This window comes from Ranitomeya variabilis, chromosome 1 (assembly GCF_051348905.1).
Source record: "Ranitomeya variabilis isolate aRanVar5 chromosome 1, aRanVar5.hap1, whole genome shotgun sequence".
Taxonomy (NCBI): domain Eukaryota; kingdom Metazoa; phylum Chordata; class Amphibia; order Anura; family Dendrobatidae; genus Ranitomeya; species Ranitomeya variabilis.
The window spans coordinates 45,681,491-45,708,587 of record NC_135232.1 but is presented as its reverse complement, the minus strand read 5'-3'; the positions used below and the strand labels follow the sequence as shown (position 1 = coordinate 45,708,587).

Sequence of the window (27,097 nt, the reverse complement as noted above, 5' to 3'; positions counted from 1 at the left end):
AGTAATGACGGCTCCGGTGTAAGCGCCGCTCCGGTGTAATCACCGCTACAGCCGCCAGTGAGACATATATATCGGCGGTGTCACGTGTTACTATGTATCAGTGTTGCTCTACAGCGCCAGGCTCACAGCGGCGGCCCGTGGAACTGCAGCCTGCCCACCTCGAACGGGGTTTCTATTGGTCCCAGTCAGCAGCGCGCTCTGCGCCCCGCCCCCTTCCTCCTTCCCGGTCCCCATCCTGTGCTGCTCGCTCCGGCCGCCGGTGGTGGAGCCGCCCCGTCCTCACCTGGAGTCCTTCTCCCCCTGTACTCGTTCCCTGTGACAGCCCGGAGCTGCAGGTAAGATGGTGCCCTGCAGGGAGTGACCCCACCTCAGCCTGGCTCTGATGGCGGCTGCAGAGATGTAGTGTGGGTATTATCAATATACCAGTGCCAAGCTAGAGCCTACAGGTGGTGGGGGACTACAAGTCCCAGGAGATGTGCCGTCTGGTACTATCCAGCAAACCTGTGCTAGGCTAAGTCCATCATCTGATGGGGGACTACAAGTGCCAGCATAACCCAGAGAAGGCCAGGGACATTCAGAAAGTAGTCACAGTGTGATGTGTAAATGTGATAGTCTGCTGAGCTGTGTATCTAAGCCTATAAGGTGGGATACAGTCTGCTGAGCTGTGTATCTAAGCCTATAAGGTGGGATACAGTCTGCTGAGCTGTGTATCTAAGCCTATAAGGTGGGATACAGTCTGCTGAGCTGTGTATCTAAGCCTATAAGGTGGGATACAGTCTGCTGAGCTGTGTATCTAAGCCTATAAGGTGGGATACAGTCTGCTGAGCTGTGTATCTAAGCCTATAAGGTGGGATACAGTCTGCTGAGCTGTGTATCTAAGCCTATAAGGTGGGATACAGTCTGCTGAGCTGTGTATCTAAGCCTATAAGGTGGGATACAGTCTGCTGAGCTGTGTATCTAAGCCTATAAGGTGGGATACAGTCTGCTGAGCTGTGTATCTAAGCCTATAAGGTGGGATACAGTCTGCTGAGCTGTGTATCTAAGCCTATAAGGTGGGATACAGTCTGCTGAGCTGTGTATCTAAGCCTATAAGGTGGGATACAGTCTGCTGAGCTGTGTATCTAAGCCTATAAGGTGGGATACAGTCTGCTGAGCTGTGTATCTAAGCCTATAAGGTGGGATACAGTCTGCTGAGCTGTGTATCTAAGCCTATAAGGTGGGATACAGTCTGCTGAGCTGTGTATCTAAGCCTATAAGGTGGGATACAGTCTGCTGAGCTGTGTATCTAAGCCTATAAGGTGGGATACAGTCTGCTGAGCTGTGTATCTAAGCCTATAAGGTGGGATAAGGTCTGCTGAGCTGTGTATCTAAGCCTATAAGGTGGGATACAGTCTGCTGAGCTGTGTATCTAAGCCTATAAGGTGGGATAAGGTCTGCTGAGCTGTGTATCTAAGCCTATAAGGTGGGATACAGTCTGCTGAGCTGTGTATCTAAGCTTATAACATGGGATACTGTCTGCTGAGCTGTGTATCTAAGCTTATAATGTGGGATACGGTCTGCTAAGCTGTGTATCTAAGCTTATAATGTGGGATGCTGTGTATCTGAGCTTATAACGTGGGATACGGTCTGCTGAGCTGTGTATCTAAGCTTATAATGTGCGATACGGTCTGCTGAGCTGTGTATCTGAGCTTATAACGTGGGATACTGTTTGATGAGCTGTGTATCTAAGCTTATAATGTGCGATACGGTCTGCTGAGCTGTGTATCTAAGCTTATAACGTGGGATACGGTCTGCTGAGCTGTGTATCTGAGCTTATAACGTGGGATACGGTCTGCTGAGCTGTGTATCTGAGCTTATAACGTGGGATACGGTCTGCTGAGCTGTGTATCTGAGCTTATAACGTGCGATACGGTCTGCTGAGCTTTGTATCTGAGCTTATAACATGCGATACGGTCTGCTGAGCTTTGTATCTAAGCTCATCGCGTGTGATACAGACACTATCTGCCCAGCTCATATATGGCGTATCCAATGTCTGGTACCATTTGCATATCTCCAGCTTGGGTACATGATCTTGGCAGATGGTATCTCACAATAGGCTTAGATACTTTAGCTTGGCAGGTGGTATCACATGAATGTCCTGTATAGATCAGCCCTGCAGATGGGGTCACATGACCGGTTTAGATACACGAGGCCACAGATGTTATTGGATGTAAGGCTTGGATACATAGTTTTACACAATATGTGCCATACTGGTGTATCTAAGCCCAGCACGTGTGATACCCTCTTTGTGTATTGTAAGTCCCAGAAACCATAAATCAGTACACCCCCCATCATGTGGTGTTTCCGGTTGGCAGCTGGGGGGGCGCAGTAATACAGAATATGGCCTCTATAGTAGCGCCATCATCCGACCCCTGGCCTGTACGTAGCTCATCTCTTACTGCGGATCTCTTACTGCATCCGCTCACGCATTGACATGCTGGGACTTGTAGTGCCCCATCATGCAGCCGGTGTAGGTTTCCGATCACTGCACAGTTGGACCCATTATTCTGCAGCGTTTCCGGTGTTCGGGGGCAGAGTCCTGTCTGTGCCGCCATCTGTTAGTGTTTCTCCCGGGCACATCTGCCTTTTATTGTGCAACCCGAGGACGGGAAGAATAAAGCCGCCCCATAGTCACAAGGTAAGTGCCGCTACCACTGCACTCCTGCCCCGCTTTATTTTTAATATCTGAGCTGTTGCAGAACTACAACTCCCAGCATTGATACTAGACTGATTTTCCTAGTCCATAGATTGTGGCCCCCGGGGGCCACAGGATATAAGAGGTGTCAGTGTTCTGCTGTTTTGCAAGGAGTCGCGTGCACCAGGAGGTGAAGGATGAGCAGAGTTGTAGCTGCACGTGAGATGCTGAGCTCCGTGTTAAAGATCGTTTCCTCCAGAATTCAGAAATAAATGCGATTTTATTTTTAAACGCGGCATTTTCCTTCCAGAATCAGCACTACTCTTGTCCCTAGGCTAGAAAAGACCTGAATGGGTCCAATCTATACCAGACCTGGCCTTTGTACAAGGGCGGCGCTGTTTCTGTTTTTCTTTTAATATCTTTTTGTATCTATTTGTCACCCAGCTTTCCCAGACTCCGGAATGGCAAACCAGCATTCTTATATTTGGTGATGACGGCTGAATCTTATAATATATCAGTGCTGACATCACAGGGTCACATGACTGCGATGAGTGCCAAAAGTTATCAGATAACCCAGATTTAATAAGTAGCTTGTACACAGAATAGGAGACCAAAGCAAATAAATAGGAGCGGAGCCGCCCTGAGCAGCCAATCAGATTGCGGCTTTCATGGATAGCCCGTTAAATATCACTTTCTGAATGCACCAAATTGGTCACCGACAGAGAACGGATGTGGAGGGAATGGAAGCGGGGAGCGTGTAAGATAATCAGAAAACCACAAACAGCAGGGCTCGCGTCCCGGATCCCTGTTCTCGCATTGTGGATCCCTGCTCTGGCTTCACGGATCCCTGCGTTCGCGTCCCGGATCCCTGCGCTCTGCTGTGAGATCCCTGTTTTCGCATTGTGGATCCCTGCGCTCGCGTCCCGGAACCCTGCGCTCGCGTCCCGGATCCCTGCGCTCTGCTGTGAGATCCCTGTTCTCTCATTGCGGATCCCTGCGCTTGCATCCCGGATTCCTGCGCTCTGTGAGATCCCTGGTCTCGCATTGCGGAACCCTGTGCTCGCTTTCCAGATCCCTGTTCTCGCATTGTGGATCCCTGCGCTGGCGTCCCGGATCCCTGCGCTCTGTGAGATCCCTGTTCTCGCATTGCGGATCCCTGTGCTTGCGTCCCAGATCCCTGCGCTCGCGTCCCTGATCTCGCATTGCGGATGCCTGCGCTGGCGTCTCGGATCCCTGCGCTCACGTCCTGGATCCCTGTGCTCTGCTGTGAGATCCCTGGTCTCGCATTGCGGATCCCTGCGCTCTGCTGTGAGAGCCCTGTTCTCGCATTGTGGATCCCTGCGCTGGCATCCCGGATCCCTGCGCTGGTGTTCCGGATCCCTGCGCTCTGCTGTGAGATCCCTGGTCTCGCATTGTGGATCCCTGTGCTCGCGTCCCGGATCCCTGCGCTTTGCTGTGAGATCCCTGTTCTCGCATTGCGGATCCCTGTCCTTGCGTCCCGGATCCCTGTCCTTGCGTCCCGGATCCCTGCGCTCTGCCGCGAGATCCCTGCGCTCGCGTCACGGATCTGCACGGGACACCACCTCTATATACTACACAGCACGTGGGAGGGCTGTTGTATTTTTGTATTTGTGGAGAGGTTTTTTTAAACACAGGATGATTCTCCTTCCTTCATTTTCTTGCCATCTTCTACTCTTCTGCCCCTCTCGTTAGGATCAGGGTGTGGTCGCCTCCGATGTCTCTGGTTACCTTTTGTTGTTTGGGTTTTTCAATGGCTTCTTTTTATACATATATGTACCTGATACCTTCATAGGTGTCCCGTGCCGTCCTCAATATTTCCCTGGGCTATGGACGGCCGTAGGCAGATGGGACCTATCCGACCTCCTAAAACATCCAGTCTGAGGGAAAACCTACAAGAGACTCTGGGTCTGATTTATTATTTGTAGTTTATGTTAAGTCCCTTTTCATTTCTCGTGCTATTCATTGACATTTTTTGCGCCATATTCTTTAGCTTGGCACATGTGGCTCACAAATTTTATACAAAATGAAAAATGTTCTTTATTTCTGTCTTCAACCCTTTTTACAACCTTGTGGCGCAAAACGTCACGTTCCACTAAAATGTCGCCAAATTTGTGCAAAAATTCCAGGTGGAGATGAGATTCATGGGGGACCGGCGTACATTTCCTTAAAAATGTTAGGACTTTTTAAAAATTTGTGGTGGTTGAATTGAAAACGGGTGAAAAACCTCAAAAACTAGGATATAAAAAGAAGCAATATAGCAGTATATTATAATGCTAATGCATTAAATATCACTTTACTTGACTGCTTGTCCAGGACTTTTTGATATCCTGTGTTTAATATCAGATCCGTCTGGTCGGACATCCCCATCGATTAGCTCCAGGATGTAAATGGTGTAAGGAGCCGGACTCACAGCTCGGTGCATTATTTATTAGCTGCTTCCTGGCCCTGCAGCTTATTTCTTTCAAGTGATGGGATCAGGTCTAATATCTGGGAACGTCCACTGCACTTTTCCATTTGGTCGCCCTCGAAGCTGATAACAGCTGGTCGGTGCCGGTGTCTGGAGTGGTCCGCCCGGCCCTCCCTGCCCATCGGTGCATTTGTTTTGCGGGGGGATTTCGGACATATGCCCCAGCGAGGACAGAGAACGCAATGTGAACGCACCCCTAGTCATTACATTTATATTATACCTACGGCTTGTAGGTTTTCTACATTGTTTTGTTTTCCCTGGATACTGCGCCCGGTTTTGCAGTGTGACCCTGTTGACATGCATGGGGCTGAGCTGCCATATTGGACACAACCATAGCACTCTTAGGGCTTGTTCATACGTTGCGTGTCGAGAGCACATCTTGGATATCCCAGCTACAGATGTCACCCTCAATATAAATCTTAAAGATCTTGCACCTCTATGGGGAAGATTTCTAAAAACAGTCTGTGTTGTCTAAATCAACCAATCACAACGCTGCTTTCAAATTTTAACAGCAGAATTCTAAATGAAAGCTGAGCTTTAATTGGTTGCTACGGGCTGCATAGACAAATTTTAATAAAATGGTGTCTTTGGAGTCCATAGCAACCAACCACCGGTCAGCTTTCATTTTGTATTCTGCTGTTAAACAATGAAAGCTGAGCTCTGATTGGATGCTATGGGTTGCAAAGAACCTTTTAATCAGATGCTGTCTTTGGTGCCCTTATCAACCAATCACAGCTTAGCTTTCATTGATTAGCAGCCAAATACAAAATGAAACCTGAGCGTTGATTGGTTGATATGGGCAACAAAGACAGTTTTCTTATCTCCACCTGTTGCTATACTTGTAGGCCCCTCATTATACTTTATTTTGTACATTCGGTAACTTCGTGCTTTCATAAAAGCACCCATAAACCTTATATTGCGTCCGGCAGCCATCTTGGCTGCGTCTCCCATACACAGGAGCAGTCGCTCTGCATGAGAGAACTGAGACCAGGGTTAGGCTCCTTTCACATTGCGTTTTTGCTCACATTCGTTTGTCCCATCAGGGCTTCCGTCTGAACCCCACCCCCGCAAAACAGGATTTGGACATGAGCGCCGGCGGGGCCTTTGGCCATAATGGTGGGTGCCGACAGTCGATGTGCGCTCTGACGTGCTTCATTTTCGGTCTTATGCTGGAGGCGGACACTCGGACGCAGGCTATCATCTGGGTGTCCGACTCCAGTGGCCATATATGCCCAAAAATGAAGCACGTCAGAGCCCATGTTATCTCTGTCGGCACCACTCTGGTCCTATTTTGTGGGTGGGCCAGAATCACGCCCAGATGGGACCAATGAATGTGACTGACAGCGCAACGTGTAAGGAGACTTGGGGAACAAAAAGATCAGCAGTCTGACGTCGGACTAGCCGGATCCTTATTTTCCCGAGATCATCTGTCAGGGAAGAGTTGGCCCCCAGATGGTGCACGAGTTGAGGAGATTTTCATTTAATACGTGGAAGGACCTTAAGGCCTCATTCAGACATTCATTTTTTTCACGTATGTTTTCTATCTGTTGTTTTTACACACCCATTACAGACTATGGCGCTTTTCACACATCCATTTTTCTTTTTCCTCAGACCAATTGTCTGCAAATATAAAACAGACATATCTAACTCGCCCATTCATATCAATAAGTGTGTGAAAAAAACTCAAAAAACGAAAATGGACGTCTAAAGATCAAAGCAATGGAGTAAGATTTAATGCGTCCTACAAGATGCATCAGGTCTTTTACATTAAATTTACCACATTTTCTGACTGCCTTTTCTAGTTTTAAAGGGGTTTTCTGGTTTAGGAAAACCCCAGTTCCCTGGCTGTAGTTAGTAAAAAAAAAAAAAATAATAATAAAATAAATAAAAAACCTCACCCTCCCCAGGTCCATCTCTGAGGCTCCATTCTTCTGGGTGTCTGTTATTGCCTGCAGACCACTACAGCCAATCGGGCAGCTGTACCCGAGTTAACTGCATGAACCGCTCAGAGCCACTGAGCTCACTGATTAGCTGCAGCGCTGTCTACTTGATGTCAGCGCTGCCGGCAATATCAAACATTGGGAGCAATAGCAATACAGCAGGGACCCTGGAGAGGGTGAGTAAGGAGAAGTTTAGTCTATTGTTTTTTTTTAAACATTCTGCATCCGGGGGACAGGGGTTATCTGAAACTGGACAACCCCTTTAAGCCAAGTCAAAATGGGGTATTCCCATATTAGTGATGGTGTATGTATATTGCGAAATATGTTGGCGCTATAGAAATAAAATTGATATTATTCTTATTTCTAAGATATGTCATCACTCTGCGATCAGTGGAGGATCGGACTCTGGGACCCCCACTGATAATGAAAACTTTTTCCTGGACTGTTCATTTCCATCCCACATTTTGGGTGGATAGATCTAACCCTGTATGTGTGGACCCGTGGAAGTTCGTGTTCTGGTACCAGAACATTACCTGAATCCATTGAAATGTATGGGGATCCAAACTTCAGAGCTTGAAAATTCTTTCTCTCGCCCGTCTCTCGCCCGTCTCTCGCCCGTCTCTCGCCCGTCTCTCTTCCCAGTACGAACCCCGAACTTTAAATTTGGGTTCACTCCTCTCTAGCACTGACATTTACTGATATTGTGCAGATGTCAGATCCTTCCATCCCGCTTGCTCTGGCTGTGTAGGACTGTGTGCACCAGGAGGCTCAGAATTGGGGAGCTTTAACCCCTTCTGTCCTACTGAGGTCACATTGATCAGGAAGCGTCCTCCATGTGACTTGCGTTCTGAAATCTAGAGGTTTGTCTGTGGCTCGGTGTCAGCAGAATCTCACTGACCGGACACATCTGCTGATATTATGGTTGTCATGTCCTGACGCTGCTGGTTTCTGTTCCCTGTCACCCTTGAAAGGTTACATCTGACAATGCACGACCACGCCGGGTGTGTACAGCAGGATCCCGCCTGCACCCGGCCAAACCTGCTTCGTACTATCAGGATCCGGAGACCTAAATATCCAGCTTTTTATCGTGCGGCAGCTAATGATGGGTTATGCTTCCGTTCCTGCAGCTTGGCTGCAGTTTGTATTACTGCCGTAATCTGTCTCATTGTCATTGCTTGGTTGATTTAACGAGTAACCATCAGTTTAATTATATGTCCCCATAAATTAATAGTACGCATGAAAAAAAACAACTTTGTAATATATCTTGTTGGAGAAACCTGCTTCTTTCTGCTCTTGGACTGATCATTCATTCACTGTCAAAATTCTCAATTCACGGATTCAATCTGTCTTCAGTGATTACAGACTTTCCCATTACTGAGCGAGGAGATGACAGTTGGTGCCTATGAAGTTCTATGGAGAACTTGAAGCAGGATGTCGGTCTGCCTCTAGCTCCTCCTTTCCCCTCCACTCTCCATAGAATCTTATGTGCACCAACTGTCATTTCTTATCACAGTAATGTGAACATCTGTCTTCATTAAATACAGATTTTACCCAAGAACTGATTGTGAAAGATCAATTCATGAGGAGAATAAGCCACTTTGTAAATCATCTTGTGCACCAATGATTTTTATAATAAAAAATAAAATATCAAGTTAATCACAATCAGTGGTTATCTGCAATCAATAGAGAAGAAGCAAGTGTTCTATTTCCCTGCAGTGCCTCCTCTGGGGAAATTAAGTCTTACACAGTACCCAGTAATATCAATGTCTTTTGTAATGCAAGACAGGATGGGTCCTCCAGAGAGAAAGACCCTCTCCACTCTGGCCAAGAGATGAAGACCACCCCTCACAAACAGAGTATATGAAAAAATGATCTTGCACTTCTCACACTGACCACTTGTGAGTCTTTTAGACTTTAACTTCCTATTGTGTCAGGAAATAACATATGTACATTAGCCACAATATTGTTTCAGGAAATAACACATGTACATTAGGTCCAATAGTCAGACCCCTAACCCATCTTTTGTATTGATGTATGCAATGAGCTTGAGCAAACCCATTGTGAAGGGAAGAGGGCCAGGATCGGCTGTGTCATCACTTATTGAGATTGGTGGATCCGGCATAATCAGCTGTGTATAGAGGTTTATACCAGTCATACTAGTAATCCTGCCTCTGATGATAAGGAGTCTGCTGAAATCTCTTCCTGAAAAAAACAAAGTGTCAGTCTAAAATATTCCCAGTGGCCAGTGTGAAAATTGCAAGACTAGTATTATTTTTTTTTTTTTAATAAAGATATAGTAATATGAAAGAAAACAAACTTGGCGAGCATTTAAAAAAAAAAATTATATGTGCCAAACCAGTGTGGAATTTTCTGATGGTACACTTTAAGTTGCTCTCCCTGATCTCTTCCTGTCGGTTGAGGAGAGGTCGCTTTGGCCACAGTCTGGAGGTGACTGGCGGCTGCTCACCCTCCGTTTTAGGCCAGCCTCTATGTATATGTTCTGTCTGGGTATATACGGGTGTTATGGAGGAGAGGGATTAGATGCAGCATGGAGTGACCTTGTGTTTCAGGTTCGCCGCTGACGTCAGTGAAGTGATGATATGAGTGATGACCCCTGACAGGTGTCTGCGCTGACAGTACTGACCTTCCTCTTCCTCGCCGCCCATGGGTTGCCTATGTTTTCTTGACATTTGTGTCATCAGCCCCTCACCTCTGTGTCCCCCACCGCTGCCCCCAATACTCTAGTCTGATCGGAGTCAGATATTCTCCGATTCAGTCCGAGCTGTCTGATACTGAGGGCATAATGGCACAGTATCCCACCATAGGATTAGATACAGCAGCTCAGTATCACATATGACAGCATTGCATAGACTGCGTAACATGTCAGACTTAGATACACAGTGATACTGTAAAATACTGCAAAGTCTAAGCCTATTGTGTGTGATACTGTCTGGTGCCTGTGTATCTAAGCCCATTATCTGTGATACCGTAGAATGACACACAAAATAGACTTAAATTCATCATCTCCATGGTTATTATCACATATCACAGGCTTAGATGCATATATTCAGCATTCTGTATCACATAATAGGATTAGATACGCATAGTGATAGTCTGCAGAACACCTCTACCTAAGCCGATTGTGTGTGATCCTGCATTAGATACACAGCCTATCATCTGTGATACTGTCTCTTATGCCTGTGTATCTAAGCCAATAATGAGTGATTCTGTCTCTTATGCCGAATATCTAAGCTTATCATGTGTTACTGTCTCCTATGCCTGTGTATCGAAATCTGTCATTTGTGGTACGCTATTGTCTGTGTATCTAAGCAGTCTGCTGAGCCGCTTTCTCAGCCTAGGATCTAGGATCCTGCCTTGTGTTTATTTAAACTGATTATCTGTGATACTGTCTCTTATGTTTGTGCATCTAAGCTTACCCTGTGTGATACTGTGTTTTTTTGACTGTGTATCTTAGCTTGCCATGCGTGATACTGGTGTCTCCTGCCTGTGTAGCCTTTAAGTGTGATACCGTCTTTTATGCCTGTGTATCTATCCTTATCATGTGTGATCTGTCTTTTGTTTATGTAAGCATAATGTGTAATACTGTCTGTGTCAGTGTATCTAAGCCTATCATATGTTGTACTCTCTGCTGAGCTAGTGTATCTAAGTCTATACATTTCTGCCATAATCAGTAGGAAACACTCAGGTCTCCATTGATCAAACATTGTGCACCATTATACTGATTACAATGATACCTTGGTTGATGAAATCTGTCTTGTGGTGGTTGTTTAATCTCTATTTGTAGTTTCCAGTTAATGATATGCTGGTGGTCCAGTGACCTGTCAGAAGCCATACCCATGAATACATAATCAGAGCACCACATGAAGACCCCCACAGGCCGCCCCGGAGCACGAGCATATCATTAACGCAAAACTGAAAATAAAGATTACACAACAACCACAAGACGGATTTTATCACCAGGAATCAGTATAACGGCGCCGACCTGACACTGTCGGTAGGTTACTGTGCACAATCCCGCTGACAGGGGCACTTTAAATCAGATTGTATTGTTGCTTTAAAAAAAATGCTATATAATTTATTTATTTTTTTTTTAATCAAGTTTATTATAAAAAATATATAAATCTTAACCATTTTCACACTGGCCACTGGGGCTTTCTTTTCAAGAGAATGTGTCACCATGAAAATGCAACACAATGTGCAGTGCTGAATATAACGACATGTGGTTTAGTAAGAAAAGATCCAGTATAGCCTGTGTTTCCGTTATTCAATCCTTTGCCCTTTGTAGGATTTTGTCAAGTGGGCGGTCCTATCAGTGATTGACAGCTCTCTGTATACACACTTCTACAGTCCCTGATAAAACAAACGTCTAGCTTGAAAATCCAATAAAGGACATTTTCATGGTGACACGTTCTCTTTTACACTACTACTTCCTATCATTTAAGGAAGTGTTTTCAACAGGCTCATTATCATCAGAGGAAGGATGACAATGACAGGTAACTACCCTATACACAACTGATTACACAGGATTCACCATTCAGAATAGGCGATGTCACAGCTCACCTCTTCCTCCCTTCACAATGACCTTTACACCCTCATTAATTTCTTCAATACAAAGCATAGGGATGTGGTGTGCTCATTACTGCTCATGTACATGTGTTGTTTCCTGAAACAGGTTAAGTGACCAAAAGCACCTCTTGAAAGAGATCCCTCAGCAGAACCTCATAGAAGACTCACATCCTGAATATGAATATCTATTAATGAAGTTATTAAATACAGAATGAAAAAGAGCAATAAACCGGGCACAAAGATCGGTCCCAGTTACTTGTTGTACTTGGTGTCTCTGTTCCTTGCGCAGACACCACTTCCCCCCTTTTGCTTCTTGTTGTTAAAGTTTTGCGTTAATATTTTAGGTTCCGTCTCCATAATGTTGTCCAGGCTGAGAATTGTAGTGCAGTCATGGGCTCCGGCCTGCCGCGCTGTTCACACCAAAGAAAAGGGAAAAGCTCTGCTCCTAAATCCAAGGACCAACAAGGTGAGTACAGCAACAAAAAGGCCGTATTACCCAATGTCATTTCTCCTTGGCGCAGGTTGCCAGAGTCAGTGACTTACCCCAAAGTACAGGTTTAGTGCCTTCCAATCCCTCAGATACTGACTTCGGTGCCCCCTCTCGCCCCGGGTGTCGGCCGCGGTGCCCCCTCTCGCCCCGGGTGTCGGCCGCGGTGCCCCCTCTCGCCCCGGGTGTCGGCCGCGGTGCCCCCTCTCGCCCCGGGTGTCGGCCGCGGTGCCCCCTCTCGCCCCGGGTGTCGGCCGCGGTGCCCCCTCTCGCCCCGGGTGTCGGCCGCGGTGCCCCCTCTCGCCCCGGGTGTCGGCCGCGGTGCCCCCTCTCGCCCCGGGTGTCGGCCGCGGTGCCCCCTCTCGCCCCGGGTGTCGGCCGCGGTGCCCCCTCTCGCCCCGGGTGTCGGCCGCGGTGCCCCCTCTCGCCCCGGGTGTCGGCCGCGGTGCCCCCTCTCGCTGGTGCTGGCGTCAGTACCTCTTTCCCTTCTCCCAGGTGCTGGTGCCTACCACCCCCCACCCCAGATTGTGGTACCTGAAGGACCCCTCCACTTACCCCCCTCCCAGTGTGCTGTGCCTATGATTGGCTTTGAATCCCTGTCTTACACCAGGTCGTGCCTTTACCATCTTTCATCCATTTCATTCTCCAGGGAATGGCCTTCACGTTACAAGAAAGACAGATCCTCGGCCTCCAAGGCCTCCTGCCTTCCAAAATCGAAACTCAGGACATTCAAGCTGCCAGATTCCACAAGAACCTCCGTAAAATGGACGACCCACTGCAAAAGTAATCCTCAATTTAGTGTGGGCTTGTCTTCCTAATTAGCCATCCTACCCTTACATAATAACCATTGCTCCCCCATAGGGTATTATTATTGTCGCTGCTTGTATTGTTTGCATGTGTGTTTATTACAGTATTTTTTTCTACATTTTACCAACTTGTGTTCTGACAATGAAGCTCCTCTGGGGATCATGAATCTTCAAAACTGGAAAGAACCAAAAATGAAAAATAAATAAGAATTTAATACAAGTCCATTCTACTAGTTCCAGATCATGACCATATCTTGGTAAAGAGCTCAAAATCCCCTGCAAAATCATTTTCAGAAATGCTAAAATTCTCTATTCCTCCTGCCACCACTAGAGGGAGTTTACTGTATACAATTTTAATATTCAGCTCAATGTATAAATGTCTGCACCTAGCTCTTCAGCTCCATCTAGTGGTGGCCAAAAGCAACAAAGATTTTACTTCTGTTTCTATGGAAGGAATTTGGATGTGCTGATCATATTCTCTTCTTCCTCCCCAGGTACATCTATATAATGGGCATCCAGGAGAGAAATGAGAAGCTTTTCTACAGGATATTGCTGGATGACATTGAAAGGTTAATGCCCATCGTGTACACCCCCACTGTCGGCTTGGCTTGCTCACAATATGGACATATCTTTCGGAGACCAAAGTAAGATGATATGAGAAAAGTCTTGGCTTTATATTTTTTTTTTTCAAACAGATTATTTTTATTGTTTGAATTCTATATGAAAATTTAGGAAACTTTCTGAATGGTCTTGACAATTTTGTTTTACTTTGCTTCTGCAGAGTATCAGTAAGTCCTTTTACCTGCCAAACCAATATAAAAACGGTCTGAGCTGCTGCTGAGTTTTTACCTTTGTCTGCTCTGTTCCTCCCTTCTCAGTGTAAAGGCCCCGTCTCACATAGCGATTTACCAACGATCACGACCAGCGATACGACCTGGCCGTGATCGTTGGTAAGTCGTTGTGTGGTCGCTGGGGAGCTGTCACACAGACAGCTCTCTCCAGCGACCAACGATCAGGGGAACGACTTCGGCATCGTTGAAACTGTCATCAACGATGCCGAAGTCCCCCTGCAGCACCCGGGTAACCAGGGTAAACATCGGGTTACTAAGCGCAGGGCCGCGCTTAGTAACCCGATGTTTACCCTGGTTACCAGTGAAGACATCGCTGGATCGGTGTCACACACACCGATTCAGCGATGTCAGCGGGACCTCAACGACCAAAAAACGGTCCAGGCCATTCCGACACGACCAGCGATCTCACAGCAGGGGCCTGATCGCTGGTACGAGTCACACATAGCGAGATCGCTACTGAGGTCGCTGTTGCGTCACAAAACTTGTGACTCGGCAGCGATATCGCTAGCGATCTCGCTATGTGAGACGGGGCCTTAAGAGATAGCAGCAGGTAGGATGGTTATATAGAAATTTCCAAAGTGTAGGGTAAAAAGTAGCTACAGTCTCAAGGAGGGCAAACAAAACAGGCTATAGATAAAGAGGGAGAGCACATGACGAGGAAAGATAAGAGTTACTGAAGACAGCGGGACCCTGGGTCCACAAAGAACTCGCATCCAGCCTACATTACTTTGGTGGAGACACAGCTTGCATCCAGCCTATATTACTGTGAGAGACACACACAGCTCTCATTCAGCCTATATTATTAGGAGAGACACACAGACCTCACATTCAGCCTATATTACTGGGAGAGACACACAGTCCTCACATCCAGCCTATATTACTGGGAGAGACACACAGACCTCACATCCAGCCTATATTACTGGGAGAGACACACAGACCTCACATCCAGCCTATATTACTAGGAGAGACACACAGACCTCACATCCAGCCTATATTACTGGGAGAGACACACAGAGCTACATCCAGCCTATATTACTAGGCGAGACACACAGACCTCACATCCAGCCTATATTACTGGGAGAGACACAGACCTCACATCCAGCCTATATTACTGGGAGAGACACACAGAGACCTCACATCCAGCCTATATTACTAGGAGAGACACACAGACCTCACATCCAGCCTATATTACTGGGAGAGACACACAGAGCTACATCCAGCCTATATTACTGGGAGATACACACAGAGCTCACATCCAGCTTATATTACTGGGAGAGACACACAGACCTCACATCCAGCCTATATTACTGGGAGAGACACACAGACCTCACATCCAGCCTATATTACTGGGAGAGACACACAGAGCTCACATCCAGCCTATATTACTGGGAGAGACACACAGAGCTACATCCAGCCTATATTACTGGGAGATACACACAGAGCTCACATCCAGCCTATATTACTGGGAGAGACACACAGACCTCACATCCAGCCTATATTACTGGGAGAGACACACAGACCTCACATCCAGCCTATATTACTGGGAGAGACACACAGACCTCACATCAAGCCTATATTACTAGGAGAGACACACAGACCTCACATCCAGCCTATATTACTAGGAGAGACACACAGACCTCACATCCAGCCTATATTACTGGGAGAGACACACAGATCTCACATCCAGCCTATATTACTGGGAGAGACACACAGATCTCACATCCAGCCTATATTACTGCCTGGCGGCCGCGACCACTCGGCGACGGGCACAGTCCGGCCGTGAATTCGCCCCTTCCTCCTCTGTCAGTGCCCCCTCCAGTCAGCGCTCACACAGGGTTAATGGCTGCATTGCACCGCGTTATGCAGCAGTGTAACGCACTCCGTTAACGCTGCTATTAACCCTGTGTGACCAACTTTTTACTATTGATGCTGCCTATGCAGCATTAATAGTAAAAAGATCTAGTGTTAAAAATAATTTAAAAAATAAAAAATCATTATATACTCACCCTGCGGCGCCTTTCCCGCTCCTCGCGACGCTCCGGGCCATGCATTGCGGTCTCGCGAAATGATGACTTAGCGGTCTTGCGAGACCGCTAAGTCATCTGGGTAATTTCGCAATGCATCACTGGGAATGGAAGATGGCGGCCTCATCGTGCGCATATGGACAGCTTCGCTGGACACCGGAGGGTGAGTATATAACTATTTTTTTATTTTCATTCTTTTTTTAACAGGGATATGGTGCCCACAGTTATATATACTACGTGGGCTGTGTTATATACTACGTGGGCAGTGTTATATGCTACATGGGCTGTGCTATATGCTACATGGGCTGGGCAATATACTATGTGGCTGGGCAATATACCACGTGGCTGTGTTATATACTACGTGGGCTGTGTTATATACTACGTGGGCTGTGTTATATACTACGTGGGCAGTGTTATATACTACGTGGCTCCTATATACTACATGGCTGTGCTATATACTATGTGGCTGTCTGTGTTACGTGGCCTCTGCTGTTATGATCTGGTGGCTTAGGAGCAGCATCAGACGTGCTCTGGAGGAGGTGGTACCTGTACTGACCACTGACCCTGAACTTAACACCGCAACTAGAAGTAGCCGTGGGATGTACCTACCAGTCCTAGACACCTTGACACAGCCGGAGAACTAATTACCCCTATAGATAGAAACGGAAAACTATCTTGCCTCAGAGAAAATTCCCAAAGGATAGACAGCCCCCCGCATATATTGACTGTGAGAGGAGAGGGAAAAAACATACGCAGACTGAAAACAGAATTTAGCTAAGGAGGCCAATCTAGCTAAATAGACAGAATAGGACAGAGTACTATGCGGTCAGTATTAAAAAAACGCTAGAAAAATCCACCACAGATAATACAAAAATCTCCACACCTAACTAAAGGCATGGAGGGAAAATCTGCTTCTCCAGAGCTTCCAGCTTGACTGAATAAATCCACACTGACAAAGCTGGACAAGAAAAACATAGAAATGCACTGAACAATAAAATCCACAGTATGTGGACTGCAAAAACCAAGCCAGGACTTATCTTTGATGATTTGAACAGATAAGCAGGAGAATCCAGGAGGAGATGTGAATCCACCAAGGAACAATGAACAACTGGCACTAACCAAAGGATCTGGCCAGACTAAATAGCCCAGTCAGAATTGGTAATAAGTGGAAGCACCTGATGACTGCTGAAATCCAAAGGAGCAGCAGTACCACTTATAACCACCGGAGGGAGCCCAAGAGCAGAACTCACAACATTACCACTTATAACCACCAGAGGGAGCCCAAGAGCAGAATTCACAACACTCTGCTATATGCTGGGTGGCTACTATATATATATATATATATATATATATATATATATATATATATATATATATATATATATATATATATATATACTAGATGGTGGCCCGATTCTGACGCATCGGGTATTCTAGTATATGTATGCTCACGTAGTATATTGGTCAGACATGTAGTATATTGCACAGAGCCACGTAGTATATTGCTGAGTGACGTAGTATATTGCACAGAGCCACGTAGTATATTGCAGTTACGTAGTATATTGCACAGTTACGTAATATATTGCCCACTGACGTAGTATATTGCCCAGTTACGTAATATATTGCCCATTGACGTAGTATATTGCCCAGTGACGTAATATATTGCCCAGTGACGTGGCCCAGTGACATAGTATATTGCCCAGTGACGTGGCCCAGCGACATAGTATATTGCCCAGTGACGTGGCCCAGCGACGTAGTATACAGCACAGAGCCACTTAGTATATTGGCCAGTGACATAGTATATTGCCCTGCGACGTAGTATATAACCCAGCCATGTAGTAGATTGCCCAGCCACGTGACAGGTTAAAAAATAAAAAATAAACATACTCACCTTCCGATCCGAAGTCCCCTTGTAGTGTGTACATACTCGCCATACTTGTAGTTCTGTGGCCTGTCCGCGGTACAGGCTGCAGCCTCTGGTCCCTGGGTGTGCTGACGCCGCGGTCACATGACCGTGACGTCACGGCAGGTCCTTCTGCCATAAGCTAAGTGGTACCGGAATCTACCGCTTGCACAGAGCGGTTACCGGAGGGTGGCGAGGAGCGGGCAAGGCATTGGAAGGTGAGTATATAATGATTTTTTATTTTTTTTAACATTAGATCCTTTTACTATTGACGCTGCATAGGCTGCGTCAATAGTAAATCTTGGTCACACAGGGTTAATAGAGGCGGTAACGGAGTGCGTTACCCGTGGCATAACGCGGTCCGTTACCGTCGGCATTAACCCTGTGTGAGCGGAGGGGTGTATGCGGGCGGCGGGCAGTAAGTGCGGGGAGTAGGGAGCGGCCATTTTTTTCCGGACTGTGCGCGTCGCTGATTGGTTGCGGCAGCCATGACAGGCAGCTGCCGAGACCAATCAGCGAACGAATAACGGTGACAGAAGGACAGACGGAAGTACCCCTTAGACAATTATATAGTAGATATACATGCATACATATCCTAGTATACCCGATGCGTTAGAATCTGGCCACCATCTAGTAGATGTGTGTTCTATTTTCCTCTAGGGGACTGTATATTTCCATCTTTGATAAAGGGCATATCCGATCTATCCTGGATAATTGGCCGGAGACAGATGTTAAGGTAATGGGTCAGAACTCACTTTTTCAAAGAGATTTTCTTGAAGTTGTATGATTTGCTTTCCTGACGTCTACTTTTCTTTCACAGGCAGTTGTGGTGACAGATGGAGAGAGGATTCTGGGTCTTGGGGACCTCGGGGTCTATGGAATGGGAATTCCTGTAGGAAAATTGTGTCTATATACGGCATGTGCAGGGATCCGACCTCAGAAATGCCTCCCAGTGGTCATTGATGTCGGCACTGATAATCCGGTAAGATCACATTGCTAAAATAATACTTTCTTTTTTTTTTTTAATTGGTCCTGTATTATACTCGGAGCTGCACTCACTATTCTTCTGGTGCAGTCACTGTGCACATACATTACATTACTGATCCTGAGTTACATCCTGTATTACACTCCAGAGCTGCACTCACTATTCTGCTGGTGCAGTCACTGTGTACATACATTACTGATCCTGAGTTACATCCTGTATTATACTCCAGAGCTGCACTCACTATTCTGCTGGTGCAGTCACTGTGTACATACATTACATTACTGATCCTGAGTTACATCCTGTATTATACTCCAGAGCTGCACTCACTATTCTGCTGGTGCAGTCACTGTGTACATACATTACATTACTGATCCTGAGTTACATCCTGTATTATACCCCAGAGCTGCACTCACTATTCTGCTGGTGCAGTCACTGTGTACATACATTACATTACTGATCCTGAGTTGCATCCTGTATTATATACCCCAGAGCTGCACTCACTATTCTGCTGGTGCAGTCACTGTGTACATACATTACATTACTGATCCTGAGTTACATCCTGTATTACACTCCAGAGCTGCACTCACTATTCTGCTGGTGCAGTCACTGTGTACATACATTACATTACTGATCCTGAGTTACATCCTGTATTACTCTCCAGAGCTGCACTCACTATTCTGCTGGTGCAGTCACTGTGTACATACATTACATTACTGATCCTGAGTTACATCCTGTATTACACTCCAGAGCTGCACTCACTATTCTGCTGGTGCAGTCACTGTGTACATACATTACTGATCCTGAGTTACATCCTGTATTATACTCCAGAGCTGCACTCACTATTCTGCTGGTGCAGTCACTGTGTACATACATTACATTACTGATCCTGAGTTACATCCTGTATTATACTCCAGAGCTGCACTCACTATTCTGCTGGTGCAGTCACTGTGTACATACATTACATTACTGATCCTGAGTTACATCCTGTATTATACCCCAGAGCTGCACTCACTATTCTGCTGGTGCAGTCACTGTGTACATACATTACATTACTGATCCTGAGTTGCATCCTGTATTATATACCCCAGAGCTGCACTCACTATTCTGCTGGTGCAGTCACTGTGTACATACATTACATTACTGATCCTGAGTTACATCCTGTATTATACCCCAGAGCTGCACTCACTATTCTGCTGGTGCAGTCACTGTGTACATACATTACATTACTGATCCTGAGTTGCATCCTGTATTATATACCCCAGAGCTGCACTCACTATTCTGCTGGTGCAGTCACTGTGTACATACATTACACTACTGATCCTGAGTTACACCCTGTATTATACCCCAGAGCTGCACTCACTATTCTGCTGGTGCAGTCACTGTGTACATACATTACATTACTGCTCCTGAGTTACATCCTGTATTATACTCCAGAGCTGCACTCACTATTCTGCTGGTGCAGTCACTGTGTACATACATTACATTACTGATCCTGAGTTACATCCTGTATTATACTCCAGAGCTGCACTCACTATTCTGCTGGTGCAGTCACTGTGTACATACATTACATTACTGATCCTGAGTTACATCCTGTATTATACCCCAGAGCTGCACTCACTATTCTGCTGGTGCAGTCACTGTGTACATACATTACATTACTGATCCTGAGTTACATCCTGTATTATACCCCAGAGCTGCACTCACTATTCTGCTCGTTAAGTCACTGCGTGGCCAAAGGAATTGAGACTGACACAGATTTTGGTTTTCACGTTTGCTGCGTCAGTGTTTTTGGGTCTGTTATGGTATGTGCACACGTTGCAGATTTCCTGCAGAACTGCAGCTTTTTTACCGCGCAGAAACGCTGCAGATCTGCAAGTGATTTACAGTACAATGTAAATCAGTGGCAAAAAAAAAAAATGCTGTGCTGATTTTGCGGAAAAATCTGCGCAGAAAATGCAACAGATTCAAAAAAGGACCATGTCAATTCTTTGTGCAGATCTGCTGTGTTTCTGCACCCATTCCATTCCATAATAGAGATCTGCAGGGGTAAAAAAAGGAAGAAATCTGCACAAAAATCTGCAACGTGTGCACATACCAAAAAAAGGTGCAGATTCTGACCTGCGTTTTCTGCCAAGAACTGCAGAATCTGCACAGAAAATTCCACAGTCAAATCTGCAACGTGTGCACAGAGCCTAAATGTTATGTTTCTATGGTCAGTAAAGTACAATTATCAGCGATTCGTATGTTTTATTGACAAATACAGGAAGTTTTTATAGACTCCATATTTGCAGTGTTGACCCTTATTTTTCTGCCCTTCGCCCCGGCAGCGGATTATCGAGTGTGAAAAGACATGGAAGAGATGATAAAATTGGTCTTTTGTGCTGAAGTATGATAGGTGACGTCTTGGGTTGTGTTAACCCCTGCATTGCTGTATTCTTACATGACAGGCATTGCTGAAGGATCCGTTTTATATGGGCCTGTACCAGAAGAGGGACCGGACCCAGCGCTACGATGATCTGATTGACGAGTTCATGGATGCTGTTACAGACCGGTACTTGTTCCATGAATATTAGTTTTCAGAATCTTCAGTGTTCACATACACATTAGTGTCGTCTCTGATCAGTGGCTTCTACCAACCCCCGACGTGTTCCCCAGGTACGGCCAGAATACGCTCATCCAGTTTGAAGACTTCGGAAACCACAATGCCTTCAGATTCCTGAGGAAGTACCGAGAAAAATACTGCACCTTCAATGATGATATTCAAGGTATGGCAAAGCCTGCAGGTGAGCCGGCCGGTATCAGAGAGGAGCCCTCGCCTGTAGGCTGAGGTCACATGAGGATATAAAAAAGCATTTATGTGTAGTCACCCGTATGGCCTCTGTTATCAGACCTTGCAAACCCAAATAGTCTCCTGTGTTAATAATGTATCTGTAAAGTCTGGATGCTACATTGCACACTCAGACTTAAATAGGTGAGATGTATCTGAAATCCCTATTCGATGCACTTTAGTCCGAGCGTTGGCTGTTTTTTCCATCGACAGCACCCGGACAAAATATGCTCATGTGAACATCTCCTTAGGATCACGCAACAGTATAAAAATCGTTCAGCGTTGTAGCCAGTAAAGTGGAACCATTGTTTCCCCACTTGACATCCGTGTACAAATCATTTCAAATATCGTATTTTACATAATTCCAATGTATCCATAAAAATCGGATGCTAGACTGTGGCTTTCGTATGGCATCTTGAGTTTTTTTTTCTTCTCACACCCATAGACTTGAATGGGAGAGTCTGGTTCAGTTCTCAGAGAAAAATTGGGCATTCTGCAATTTTATTTTATTTTTTTTACATGCAGAGTCAGTCAATGAGAAAAATTGTTCATCTTCACTGCCCCGTTGATTAATATTGGTCCTGGTGCGATCATTTTTTTTTTTTAAGTGATGACAATGTGGCCGATAATACTGTTCTGTGCAGGAGTCGTTTATAGTACCGTAATTAGCTTTTTACCAGAATATAAGAGAGACATCCCTCCTTGCCTTTCCTTCCCTTCCCTCCTTGCCTTTCCTTGCCTTCCCTCCTTGCCTTTCCTTGCCTTCTTTCCTTGCCTTTCCTTACCTTCCCTCCTTGCCTTTCCTTCCCTCCCCTCCTTGCCTTTCCTTCCCTCCCCTCCTTGCCTTTCCTTCCCTCCTCTCCTTGCCTTTCCTTCCCTCCCCTCCTTGCCTTTCCTTACCTCCCCTACTTGCTTTTCCTTCCCTTCCTTTTCTCCTTGCCTTCACTCTTTTCCTTCCCTCCCCTTTCCTTCCCTTCCCTCCCCTTTCCTTCCCTTCCCTCGCCTTTCCTTCCCTTCCTTCGCCTTTCCTTCCCTTCCCTCACCTTTTCCTTCCCTTCCCTCGCCTTTCCTTCCCTCCTTGCCTTTCCTTCCCTCCTTGCCTTTCCTTCCCTCCTTGCCTTTCCTTCCCTCCTTGCCTTTCCTTCCCTCCTTGCCTTTCCTTCCCTCCTTGCCTTTCCTTCCCTCCTTGCCTTTCCTTCCCTCCTTGCCTTTCCTTCCCTCCTTGCCTTTCCTTCCCTCCTTGCCTTTCCTTCCCTCCTTGCCTTTCCTTCCCTCCTTGCCTTTCCTTCCCTCCTTGCCTTGCCTTCCCTCCTTGCCTTGCCTTCCCTCCTTGCCTTTCCTTCCCTCCTTGCCTTTCCTTCCCTCCTTGCCTTGCCTTCCCTCCTTGCCTTGCCTTCCCTCCTTGCCTTGCCTTCCCTCCTTGCCTTTCCTTCCCTCCTTGCCTTTCCTTCCCTCCTTGCCTTGCCTTCCCTCCTTGCCTTGCCTTCCCTCCTTGCCTTGCCTTCCCTCCTTGCCTTGCCTTCCCTCCTTGCCTTGCCTTCCCTCCTTGCCTTGCCTTCCCTTCCCTCCTTGCCTTGCCTTCCCTTCTCTCCTTGCCTTGCCTTCCCTTCTCTCCTTGCCTTGCCTTCCCTTCTCTCCTTGCCTTGCCTTCCCTTCTCTCCTTGCCTTGCCTTCCCTTCTCGCCTTGCCTTGCCTTCCCTTCTCTCCTTGCCTTGCCTTGCCTTCCCTTCTCTCCTTGCCTTGCCTTCCCTTCTCTCCTTGCCTTGCCTTCCCTTCTCTCCTTGCCTTGCCTTCCCTTCTCTCCTTGCCTTGCCTTCCCTTCTCTCCTTGCCTTGCCTTCCCTTCTCTCCTTGCCTTTCCTTCCCTTCTCTCCTTGCCTTGCCTTTCCTTCTCTCCTTGCCTTGCCTTCCCTTCTCTCCTTGCCTTGCCTTCCCTTCTCTCCTTGCCTTGCCTTCCCTTCTCTCCTTGCCTTGCCTTCCCTTCTCTCCTTGCCTTGCCTTCCCTTCTCTCCTTGCCTTGCCTTCCCTTCTCTCCTTGCCTTGCCTTCCCTTCTCTCCTTGCCTTGCCTTCCCTTCTCTCCTTGCCTTGCCTTCCCTTCTCTCCTTGCCTTGCCTTCCCTTCTCTCCTTGCCTTGCCTTCCCTTCTCTCCTTGCCTTTCCTTCCCTTCTCTCCTTGCCTTTCCTTCCCTTCTCTCCTTGCCTTTCCTTCCCTTCTCTCCTTGCCTTTCCTTCCCTTCTCTCCTTGCCTTTCCTTCCCTTCTCTCCTTGCCTTTCCTTCCCTTCTCTCCTTGCCTTTCCTTCCCTTCTCTCCTTGCCTTTCCTTCCCTTCCCTCCTTGCCTTTCCTCCTTGCCTTTCCTTCCCCAAAAATACTTCATACAAGTGTGGTCTTCTTAACTAGTTGAAAGCTGGACAATTTTACCTCCTGGGCATTTATTTTGTACATGTGGTTTATAAGCTAGAAACGTCTTCTTTGGTTATTGAACGAATTTCACCTCCTTTTTTTTTTTATCATGAAATGTGTAAATGTAGTGTTTAATTTTCTGATATTTTCCTTTTTTTTTTCTTAAAACCACAATGGTTTGAAAAAGTTTAAATTGTGTTCCCCTTTTTGTTACATTTATGTTTATACATAGGAAATGTGTTTGGTTTTGGGTAGTGTTGAGCGATACCGTCCGATACTTGAAAGTATCGGTATCGGAAAGTATCGGCCGATACCGGCAAAGTATCGGATCTAATCCGATACCGATACCCGATACCAATACAGGTCAATGGGACTCAAGTATCGGATGGTATCCCTGATGGTTCCCAGGGTCTGAAGGAGAGGAAACTCTCCTTCAGGCCCTGGGATCCATATCAATGTGTAAAATAAAGAATTAAAATAAAAAATATTGCTATACTCACCTCTCCGACGCAGCCTGCAGCTTACCGAGGGAACCGGCAGCATTCTTTGCTTAAAATGCGCGCGTTTACTGCCTTCCGTGACATCACGGCTTGTGATTGGTCTCGTGCCGCCCATGTGACCGCGACGCGACCAATCACAACAAGCCGTGACGTAATTTCAGGTCCTGAATGCCTAATTCTAGGCATTCAGGATTTGAAAATTACGTCACGGCTTGTGATTGGTCGCGTCGCGGTCACATGGGCGACGCGACCAATCACAAGCCGTGACGTCACGGGAGGCAGTAAACGCGCGCATTTTAAAATTACGTCACGGCTTCTGATTGGTCGCGTGCCGCCCATGTGACCGCGACGCGACCAATCACAAGCCGTGACGTAATTTTCAGGTCCTGAATGCCTAATCTAGGCATTCAGGACCTGAAAATTACGTCACGGCTTGTTGTGATTGGTCGCGTCGCGGTCACATGGGCGGCACGTGACCAATCACAAGCCGTGACGTCACGGAAGGCAGTAAACGCGCGTATTTTAAGCAAAGAAGGCTGCCGGTTCCCTCGGTAAGCTGCAGGCTGCGTCGGAGAGGTGAGGATATCAATATTTTTTTATTTTAATTCTTTATTTTACACATTGGTATTAATCCCGATACCGATTCCCGATATCACAAAAGTATCGGATCTCGGTATCGGAATTCCGATACCCGCAAGTATCGGCCGATACCCGATACTTGCGGTATCGGAATGCTCAACACTAGTTTTGGGGTTTTTTATGTCTGGGGTGGGGATAAAAATATCGTTTTGTACTGGCGGTGGCTTACTTCTGTTTTAATATTTGTTTTTTTGCGGTTTCTTTAATTATTTTATATTTGTCACACATTGTGTCAAACATAAAAGCATTTGGGGGCACATAAACATTTCAAAGACATTTTCTTTTTATTGCTGGTATCCCCTATAACTCGGGATGGCATCTTCCCCTCAGGGCCTTGGCCGTCTCCCTGCACCTCGCAGCTGATCTGGGTAGGGCCCTGCAGCTCCTGCTTCTTCGCAGCCCCTGGTAATTGATCTCTAGGACAGGAAGAGGAAACCTTATTACTGCTTTCTACCACCATGGGGCGCTCACTGCTTACAGATGCTATACCGCTCCCGTTAAAATATATAGGGATCTTCAGGGACAATTACTGAAAATTTTGCCTAAAGAGGACCTGTCATTTGCTAAGAAGTGTTGAGTACCTTATAGAAATCCCAGAGATCCCCTGATTCTGACACTTTTTTCTGTTTTGCTCTACATCCCTTGATGGCAGAGATATATTTGCTGCTTTTGGGGAGCACTATGTGAAATTTCTGCTTACAAACCAACGGGGTTTTTCTTCAGAGTCTCCTTTGGGGGCGTACACTTTCAATACTCATTCCCACACTCTCAATCACAGATCGGCAGCTGATCTAGCCGTTAAGACCCTGCCAGCATCGGGGAGGAAGGGTTGAAAGCGTACAAATGCAGGGAATACTCTGAAAATACGCACAGTTGCAGTACAACTAGAGATTTCACATACTGTGCTCCAAAAGAAACAAATGTGAATATCTCTGCAATGGAGCGACGCAGCGCAAATCTGAAAAAAGCGGCAAAATCTGAAGGTCTCCGCGATTTTTACAAGGTATTTATCTCAGTTATTTTGAGTGACAGATTTTTTTTAAATGCATGTTTTCTGGGCAAAAAATAATTTCCACACTTGGATTAGATTAAAAATTTTGTACAGTTTTTTTTTTTTTTTTTTTTCTTTCTTTCTTTTACAAGTTCTTTGTTTCACTGCACATTACTGGCTGCAGAATGAGTTAATTGGGAATTCAACATGGAGTTTATTCTAATAGGAATTTGTGACCTTTATCTGCGCTCCTTTAGTTCATGAAAGTTTAGCTGTCAGCGGCCGAAAATCAGCACAGAAGTGTTCTTAAAAACATCGTAATGAGCTCACTGAGAGATTCTTAGTTAACTCGTTCTGCAGGCAATAATATCCAGGGAACCAGATTTGATATGGACATTGTATGTGCAATAACCTGCTGATCCCTGGTTATACAAATGCGGTGTTGTTGCTTCAGGCACGGCCTCGGTGGCGCTGGCTGGACTCCTCGCGACGCAGCAGGTGCTTGGAAAACCGATCACAGAGCAGAGAGTTCTCTTCCTTGGGGCAGGAGAGGTCTGTAATGGTTCAATGCTTTTTGTCCAGTCTTAACTATTCAGAATATTAGCCTTGCATTTTTATGGATCTTAACTTTTAGGCTGTGTGCACACGTTGCATATTTTTCGCGGTTTTTGCTATAAAAACGCAAAAAAAAAGCATATGTTATGCATCCCATAATTTAGAATGCATTCCGCAATTTTTGTGCACATGATGCGTTTATCGCATCGCGGTAAAAAACGCAGCATGTTGATTAATTTTGCAGATTTTTTGCGGATTTCCCACTATATTATTGCATTGGGAACCTCCGTAAAAATCCCCCCAAAAAATGCACCAAAAACGAGAGAAAAACGCATGCAGATTTCTTGCAGAAAATGTCCAGTTTTGCTCAGGAAATTTCTGCAAGAAATCCTGAACGTGTGCACATAGCCTTAGTGTTGGGAGTAATTACCCATACACG

The 27,097-nt window shown here is 46.2% G+C and overlaps 1 protein-coding gene across 1 annotated transcript in view; it reads left to right on the top strand.

Annotated features, from left to right (window-relative positions):
- Positions 1-200: 200 nt before the first annotated feature.
- Positions 201-27,097, top strand: part of ME2 (malic enzyme 2) — a 40,082-nt gene continuing 13,185 nt past the window's right edge. The window contains exons 1-9 of the mRNA XM_077282974.1: positions 201-335; positions 12,034-12,155; positions 12,826-12,959; positions 13,477-13,626; positions 18,421-18,496; positions 18,581-18,742; positions 21,193-21,296; positions 21,401-21,510; positions 26,558-26,655. Of these exons, the coding sequence (XP_077139089.1) occupies positions 12,048-12,155; positions 12,826-12,959; positions 13,477-13,626; positions 18,421-18,496; positions 18,581-18,742; positions 21,193-21,296; positions 21,401-21,510; positions 26,558-26,655 (942 nt within the window). The 5' untranslated portion in view covers positions 201-335; positions 12,034-12,047. The remainder of the gene's footprint in view (positions 336-12,033; positions 12,156-12,825; positions 12,960-13,476; positions 13,627-18,420; positions 18,497-18,580; positions 18,743-21,192; positions 21,297-21,400; positions 21,511-26,557; positions 26,656-27,097) is intronic.